The 9,561-nt window shown below is 37.0% G+C and overlaps 1 protein-coding gene across 1 annotated transcript; it reads left to right on the top strand.

The window, feature by feature from the left end:
• The first annotated feature begins 3,901 nt into the window (after positions 1-3,901).
• LOC107657722 (DOMON domain-containing protein FRRS1L-like) lies at positions 3,902-9,247 on the top strand. The gene is made up of 5 exons (XM_016445943.1): positions 3,902-4,473; positions 5,453-5,537; positions 6,113-6,251; positions 6,333-6,579; positions 7,478-9,247. Exons 1-5 carry the CDS (start codon positions 4,269-4,271, stop codon positions 7,648-7,650), a joined length of 849 nt encoding a protein of 282 aa, XP_016301429.1. The 5' UTR covers positions 3,902-4,268; the 3' UTR covers positions 7,651-9,247.
• The last annotated feature ends 314 nt before the right edge of the window (positions 9,248-9,561 follow it).

Below are 9,561 nucleotides of genomic sequence, written 5' to 3'. Positions count from 1 at the left end.
TATATATATATATGTAACATGGGAATAAAAGCAAGCCCTAGAGGTGAAACTGGCCTGGTTTAATATGGTTGACCAGGCCAATTTCAGCAAGTGTTCACACATGGTGGGATGTGAAGCTGATTATTGTGAAGTTTGCATGTTTCGCCGAGTATACACAAACACTGTTTGGGTTTGGATACACACTCAATGATAATTTGCTTGATTGTTTTTGTTTGTTTGTTTGCTACTTTGAAGAACTTGCAACATTTAGGGTCATATAATGCAACTCGATGCACCTTTTCAATTGCAATATGATTTTTAAATTGAACCAACAAACACAACAAGTGATCTGGTTTGATGTTTTTTTTTAACTGTACACAGAAACCTGCTTCTTCCTGCAGTGCACTGCAGCACAAGTAATTATGATTACTTTGTTTTGCCTTTTATTTCTACAGTTTTTTAAAATAGATTTATTTTTCTTAACGTTTAAAATGTACTTCTCTCTGGTCATGTATGCTAGTGACCAGACTTCTTGTTATTTATGAAAATTTTACTTTATTAAACCCTGCCCCTTTCTTATAATCGACTGCAAGCTTGTATTCAGATTTGCCTCCATCCAGTTAGCAACCGATGAATAGAACCAAGTCCAAGTCATGTTTTGTCCTTTATGATAATCTGGTTCAACTGGATATACATCACAAAACAGAATAAAAAAGATCCTAATGTTGCATATCGACTTTTAACATTTTTGCTCCTTGTCATGTATGTTTCTGATGTACACATAATATAAAATTGAAAACTGTTCAAATAAAGGGAACAAGCCACATAGAATTATTTTGGATACCTATTTAAATATTTAATCTTTAATGATGGTTTCAAATTTTATGTCGACAGCTTGACATTTTAGTTCAAGTAAAGACATTTACATTGAATAATTACATAAATGAATTCAAATTAAAAAGCCATGCAAATTTTTGCCATCACTTTTGTTACTGTTAATATTGTTAATATGCCTTTGAATATGTTAATTAACAAGTGAAAATCAAAGACTTCATTTGATATCAGCCATGCATGTTAAAATTTAGTTTGTATATGTTCAAATGCAAAACATGCCTTAAAAATAAACTTTCTTGGAAATTTCAAATAAATATTATGTTAGTTTGCAGATACTATTTTGATTTTAACCCTCTGTGGTCAAGCAGGTTCCATTGTAACATTAGAATACTTGTCTCTCTCTAACTCTGTCTTTCTCTCTTCCTTTCCCTCCATCAGTTCGTCTCCCCTCTGCGTTTATGAATGGGACCTGCGGCCATTGTCTCTGTGTCAATCACACACTCTCACACACATACCCAGGAGACACACAATTGACATTTGGCAGATTGCTCTGTGTGTGTGAGTGTGAGAGCGGATGTGTGTGTTTTAGGTTATTAAGATAAGGCAGGTATGCCGTAGGTTCTTCATTAACATGTTAGAGGATCTCATCATCCCTTCTCCTCTAGCACTGTGGCCATAATTGAGTAAGGCTATTAGACACAGAGTGATCGCGCCTGTGTGATGGCAGGAGGGGGATGGTGGCGTGGCCGATGGTGGAGGATGGAGTCTTATAACTGCATGACACAGTGTGTGTGTATGAGAGCATGTCTATATATGTGTGTATATGCATGCTGATGGGATAGGGCTATTAAAGATGATGTCGGTTTAGGTAGACTTTAATAGTCCTGCTGAGCAGCAGGTAATTGGCCGTATCCTGAGAAGATAGGAGAGATTGATTTAGAGGTGCCTGTGTTTAAGTGGACACCTTGGAGGGGTGAATTTTAAGCTGTAAATTGTGGCTATAGTGCCACTTGGCATCTGTAACCACAATATGAAAGTGAGAAATGGAAATATGAGTATACTTTATAATTTAGGTTGTTTCAGTCATATTTCATATTCATATTTTTTACTTTAATAAATAATTTAGATAATTTAGATGTTATCTATTTGTAGCTGTCTGCTTTTATGATTTTCTGAAATATCACATACTCTTACAAATAAAGGTCTCAAAAGGGTGTTTTTCACAGTGATGGCATAGAAAAAACGTTTTTGGGTTCCCAAACCAAATGATCGAATAATTTTGATGATCGAAATAACCTTTTCCCATTATAAAGAACCTTTTGTGGAATGGAAAGGTTCCATGGATTTTAAAGTTTCTTCACGGAACCCTTGATGCCAATAAAGAACCTACGAGTGCAGTGATTTGTTCTAAGGTCTTTTGGATAGTGAGAACTGCTTTTCTGTTTTGAGCCCCCCCCCACAATTTTCAGTATTATTTATTTTCAGCCTTTCATGGATCTGCTGATGGTCTCTTATGTTCTTCTTGAATCACATTCCACCATAGTACTTAGATATTGGCTAGAAAAAGTCATCCCTTAAAACTGTGAGGGACGTCTGACAGTAGAGCGTGTTAAAACAGGAGTTTTAAAAACAGGAGGAATGAGTGGTGCAAATTATATAGGGAAATACAAGAAAAGCTATTTCAGTGTGACCAAAATTGAATCTTAATCTCAGAATGATTAGTGCACTGTAACAAAAATATCAAAATAATATATAATAGTATAACATTTAAAAGCATAATTTAAATGTACACCATAGTAAATAGTTTCAATGCTGTATAAACATCATAATTTCCCATAATGCTACAAACTTAAAAAGCTGTAGATTCATGATACAATATTGCCACATGATGTCTTCGCAACATCATCTTTCTGTTTAGAAATTAAACACTGCCATCTTGTGGTTGATGAGAGGTTTACATTCTCCCTATTGCTATTGTGCAGGGGTGTCCAAATTTGGTCCTTGAGGGCCACTGTCCTGCAGAGTTGAGCTCCAACCCCAATTAAACACGCCTGAACCAGCTATTTAAGCATACTAAGCTTACTAGAAACTTCCAGGCAGGTGTGTTGAGGCAAGTTGGAGCTAAACTCTGCAGGACAATGGCCCTCCAGGACCACGGTTGGACACCCCTACCATTGTGAAAAATACAAAAGCTTTTGGTTGAAAAAGGAGAACTTCAAAAAATCTGCTCTTGCATGTCTAATTAAGAACTTTTTGTACATTGCATTTCTGTAGAATGAGTTACCAGAATTTTACCATATAATAAATTCAATGGCAATGTTCCAAGAAGATTAAATTGCTATATATTTTATATTTCCTATACTTGTAGGCCTATATGTCATGAAATTTTATAAAACCTCTGACCTATTACAATGTTTCTTACTGTAAAATGTATAATAATACTTCTGATGGTACAATGAAAGGCCTCACAATGACGTTTAATTCATTTAAATGGGCTCTGCAGCAATTGACCAATAACAAAATAAAAACTTAACCAAAATTGTTAACCACACACTCACACACACACACACACACACAAATCCTATAAAAAATTAACTAAACAACATAAACTGCAACATAACAGAACTAAAATGTGTTTTTTTTTTTAATAATTGTGGAAATAGGCCTAACTCTTTGCCGTAAATTACAAGGTGGTTCATACTTCATAAAACCACACTATAACAATATTTTATCTTATAAATATAGTTATTACCTTGTTAAATGTACATTTTTAAATCTGTATGAATTGTTTATTCACATTTTACTAGAAAATGATGTTACAAATGTTACAGTAGAATGAGTAGTCTGTCTTTAAAAATATATATGTTTAGTACCGTTTATAACTTTCATTTAACCAATTAGCGTGTTTTGTTGCAGCAGTTTTACATTCTTTTCCCTTTAAACGTTTACAGTATCTGACTGCGCTTCATTTTCACACGTAGTGCGATGCTATTGGAACGCAAAACTGGCAATCTGTACGTGCGAGGCGAAGAAAACACGGCCGGAGAGGGGAGACATAATGTGTTAAATTAGTGTACGACGGTCCGATAAATTCAGAAATGTACAATAATGCGGTAATAAATTGTAAACGTGCTACCGCTAAATACTGTATACGGTTGATATTATGACTGAGCGCCGAGTCGTTATCAAACAACATCACTATCGGTTACAAATCTCACCATAAGCGGATTGGTTTAGCCCTATTCATTAACGGCACCCGAGCCTGGCGCCTCTCAGCACCCCCTCCCCCGCGGACCAACAGAAACGCTTTATCATGAAAGCGATTTAATTAGCTATATTTTATTATTTGTTATCAGTCTAAGCATCAGTACTGTAATGCGAAATGTAAATCAGGCCCGAGTCTCTTTGCGTGTACAATAACCATTATCGTATCATTAGGTCCAGCGCATCCAGTCATGTTTCTTGTGCGTCAGCTGCTGCAGATCTCTGTGCTGCTGGATGCGACGTTGTGGCTGGCGGTTTCTGCCAGCCCTACCGATGATAATGTACTGCGGGGCGGCCATGGAGAACACGGAGAGCCGGGGCATGAAGAACCCCATAAGGATTCTTACAGCACATTCGCCTCCGAGTTCCTCGAATCCAGATACCTCTCAGACGAAGGTACGATGGAATAAAACTGTAACGCTTAATCTGAAGTGATCAATGCTGTTTTTGTGTTGTTTCTCAGTATGTGAGTGCAATTCATAGAAGCACTGAATACATGTAGTGAATGGTCACCATCTGATGCCCTTCCTCGACCACAGGCCTTTTCATTAGGTTAATAATATTGTCTGTTATTAATAATTATTAGCATTTTTATTTATTTTATTTTTTTTACAAGAGATTGTTTTTGATTCGCTAATATTCATATCGTATGAACGCTCAAACCTGCATATGGTACAACATCAGCACCTTGGTCAGCACCCCACAAGACTCACATCCAGTTACCCGCAGGCTTTCCCAACCCCATATTTTGTAGTCTACTTTTTTGGAGAAACTGCAGATACCTAGACAATGGTTCATTAAGTCGCAACACATCAAATAGAATAGAATAGAATAGAATAGAATAGAATAGAATAGAAACTCTTATGGCCACATGACTGGGCCAGTGTTGTAGGTACAGCTATGTAACATACCTGATGGGACAGTGTTCAAAAGAATAAATGTGTGAATATACAATATCATGTATAATATACAAAACAATACAACATACACTACCGTTCAAAGGTTGGGGGCTGGTAAAATTAAAAATTTCAAAGCTTTTAGAGATTTTAAAGATGTAAGATTTTAACGACCCTAGGAGGTCTTTGTGGGTCAAAAAGGCAACTAATAATTGTTGTTGTTGTTGTTTTTTCTCAAACCTGTGTCTGTGTGTGTGTGATAAAAAAAAATGTTACACAACACGCTACATTACGCAAACTTTACCCAAAGCTAAGGTTAAGAAACTGAAGTTCAACAAAGTCACTGTCCATCCCACATTGCAATGTATTAAGTACAATTAAAATGTAACATACAAATATATGACATCATTAATGATTATTTTTGTAGTAGGACTAGCTGAAACAGTTCATTAATGTATTGTGTCTAATGTCTCATATAGGTTACCCCTTCCCAACTGCACCCCCTGTAGACCCATTTGCCCGCATCAAAGTTAGCGACTGTGGAATAACCAAAGGATGCATCAGGTGAGCAGATGGAATAAAGGTTCAAATGAGTCTATAAACAATAGACTATTGTAGTGTCAATGTCAAACTGTGTATTGCAATCAAACTGCAGTCTGCCATGCTATCCAGTACACTCAAGTGTGATTGTCAATCCGAGTAGTCAAGCTGCTGCTGCTACATTGTCATTCAGTGAAATGTTCTGGAGCATGAAATATACATGCACATCATGTAGGATGTTTGAATGTATGTTTTGATGGTTATCATTAAAGGGATAGTTCACCCAAAAAATCAGTCATCATTCATTCATCTTTATGTTGTTCCAAACCTGTATGACTTTATTTCTTCTGTGCAACACAAATATTTAGCTGTTTTTGTCCATATAATGAAATTTAGCAGTATTTAAAACAACACAGGACCCCACTGTCTTTCATTTTATGGAGGAATAAACATAAAATGAAAAGATATTTTTTCAAAATATCTTTTTTTTATGTTTTGCAGAGAAAGTCAGATCGGTTTGGATTCACATGAATGAATAAACTGTCCACATTTTAAGTGTGCCTCACTTTGTCTTCCTCTTAACCTTTCTGTTGCTGTAGATATGGCAAACCAGGCTGTGACGCAGAGACCTGTGACTACTTCCTGAGTTTCAGGCGCATTGGCACAGATGTGGAATTTGAGATGAGTGCAGACACCGATGGATGGGTTGCTGTCGGTTTCTCCTCTGACAAAAAAATGGTAGAGAGAGAGGGATTACATATAAATGGTGTGAATGCTTTCAGACCTTTTAAGAAATACACAGTAATATTGTTGTCGTAGGGAGGTGATGATGTCATGGGCTGTGTTCATGATGATAATGGACGTGTACGGATCCATCATTTCTACAACGTGGGCCAGTGGGCCAAAGAGATCAAGCGCAACCCGGCGCGGGACGAGGAGGGCATCTTTGAAAACAACCGCGTCACGTGCCGCTTCAAAAGGCCTCTTCACGTGACGCGGGAAGAGACGCTGGTAGACCTGCACCTGAGCTGGTACTATCTGTTTGCTTGGGGACCTGCCATACAAGGTAAAGAAATTCAGCCTCATTTTAAAAGAATAGTTCCAGTTCCAGTGGATCCAGTGATAGGTGTCATCAGAATGAGAATCTAAACAGCTGATAAAATATGCACAGATCAAGCACGGTTTACAGGCAAAATATAAATAAATTACGAAAAACAGTCCAAAACTGTTTATGTTGGTGGGTTTTGATGTGAGAGGACAACAGAGGACAGACTTTTCTCACTAGAGGAAGTGTTGTTCTTGATTATGGACTGGAATTTTGGCCAGGAGTGATGGTTTAAAGTTAAAATGCCTTGATGGATTTGTTACTTACAAACACGCAGCTTTCACTTCACAAGACGTTAATTGATGGACTGGAGTCGTGTGGATTATTGTGATGTTTTTGTCAGCTGTTTTAACTGATGGCACCCATTCACTGCAGAGGATCCACTGGTGAGCAAGTTAATGTAATGCTGTAAGAAATTATGTAATAAAAAAATTCAAAATCTACATCCAAGGCCATAGCCATGTCTTGAACATTTGGGGGGACCAGGAGCACAGAAACTTGTCAATGCTGCCCCGCGACTTTTCTCAATAAAATAGATTTGTTACTGAATCTCTGAATAGCTGAATAGCTGTCGGTCATTTAACATTTCTATCGTAAAAAGGTTGACTAATATTAATGATTTACAACTTACATCTTCTCTTTCTCTCTTTCCTCGCTGGAATTCACACTCTGTAAAGTCAACCCCGCCTACTTTGATTTGATTGGCCATCTCAAATGGCCCTGTCTACATCTACACCTGGGATGGGCTGAGGTGGAGTGATTATTCTAACGTATTTTAACGTATTCCTTTCGGGCTTCAAATTCAGCTGAGTTTAATATTACCCTATTTATGGGGATTTTGTTATGTTTTTCTTCTCAGGTTCCATCACAAGGCATGACATTGACTCTCCACCGGTGTCAGATCGCATGATTAGCATCTATAAATACGAGGACATTTTCATGCCTGCCACAGCCTATCAGACATTCTCTTCTCCCTTTTGCCTCCTCCTCATCGTTGCTCTTACCTTCTACCTACTGATGGGCACACCATAACCAGCAAATCCGTGTCACTGAGAGAAGAGAGAATGAATACAACTAACCATGGAGCCACTATTAGCACGATTGTGTGCCAACTTTACAGTATTAGAAACAGGCAGCAATAAATTGCGATTCTACAATATCCTCAATCTACGTTCACTAAGAAGGTATTTGGACTGCGAATTAATATTCAGTTATATACAAGCAATGATTCTCATTCAGAGGAGATAGTCAACCATACACTTATTACATATTACAATATATTTTATTTTGATAAAAGAGTAGAGTACCCCAAATGGTATGTTACGGTAGGTATTTGAAACAATCTGAGCCAAATTAATATTCATATTCAGTATACTTAAAGTGCGGTCACATTAGTTAAATTTCAGCAAAATTTTGTGTGCAAAAAATTCCATTGTACATCACTGTCAAACCAAGCAGCTTTCTATTAGTCAAAGCTGTAAATCCATGAAAAACTTGCGAAATCGGTCTGAGGAAATATTTAGCCTTTATGTAAAATTCTCAAACACGTGAATTCCTATTGAAATTACTGGATTTCACCCACAAAAATTTGCTCAACAATGGTAAATGTGACTGCATCTCTACAGTGGCATATATTATGTCCCACTAAAGAACTCTACGGGGAAGTGAATTGCCTTGTTCTATTGAATGGAATATGTTTTGTCAAATCTCAGTAGAGGTGCTCTGCTGTTTGTAGTTGTCTGCTTTCCAGTGTTTTCCAATATATTACAGCTCTGATTACCATTTATTAAGGCTGTGGATTTCAGAGTGATGTAAATTAATGCCTGTGATTGACTACGCAACTTACAGCAGTACATAACAGGCCCTACAGCACAAACACACATACATAGTATTCATAAAACATTACTGCCTCACAGTTAGCCAGCATTGCCAGCTCAGTATTTGATGATGCATGCCAGCAAACTAGTCTCATCTGAGCCATTTAGATCAGTGTCCACTGGAAAAGAATCAGTCCAGGAGAGAATCATCTGATTTTCATTCCAGTGAATTAAAAACGTTCTATACCAAGGACTTCATGCCATTGCGAAACTTACAAAGAGTCCGATAACTGATTGCTGCCTGTGTAGAAAGATTTTTATCACACCAGTTAGTGTGTGGCTGTATTCTGGTAATTATTTGGCACTCTTTGAAAATGCCCTGTAATAACACTTGTATAGCAGACTGAAGAGCAACATGTAAAGATGTTTAGAAAGGTATTTAGTTTTAAATATGTTGTTATATTCACCTTAAGGTATATGTGGAAATGTACTTGGAGGAGTGATGCAATTCGTTTTTGATGTGTGCAGGCCAGAGATAATCATGTTATGTAGCATGAATGAAGATATGGTTGTTATATTTTAATATACTTTTGAAATGTTGACATTGACAGTATTAGAGATTATGCAATAATGAGTGTGCATAGTGAAGGACTGTGAGCCACTGGGATTTTAAACATGTGACATTCAAGCTCCTACATCGTTAGCAACTTATACGTTCTGACAAGTTTGCTGTGAATTCTCGCTGTAATTGAGAAAAAAGATGCCTTTTGGTCCTGAACACAACACATACTGCACTTTTTAATAAAGCTATGATGCTGAAAATGTGTATTGTTGTCATATTTGTCTGGATAAAATGAGAACATTTTGCCAGTGTCTGAACTTGAAGTACTTGACACAATGTGGCGCCTTGAAGAATAGTATAGGATTTGGATCATCCTAAAATATTTGTTCACTAATTCATTCAGTCATCCTTTCTGTAGGTTAGATTGTTATGCCAGTAGATGGCCAAAAATCATTGATTCATTCACTCACTCAAACCATTCATTAAAACACTGAATCTTAAGACCAAAACAGTCTTATCTTTATATGGCAGAAATAGTAGTATTCTATTCTAGTATACTATTTC

Source organism: Sinocyclocheilus anshuiensis, unplaced genomic scaffold, assembly GCF_001515605.1.
Source record: "Sinocyclocheilus anshuiensis isolate Anshui unplaced genomic scaffold, SAMN03320099.WGS_v1.1 scaffold43, whole genome shotgun sequence".
Lineage (NCBI taxonomy): Eukaryota > Metazoa > Chordata > Actinopteri > Cypriniformes > Cyprinidae > Sinocyclocheilus > Sinocyclocheilus anshuiensis.
The sequence above is the reverse complement of the archived record's forward strand: the minus strand, read 5'-3'. Positions and strand labels throughout refer to the sequence as shown.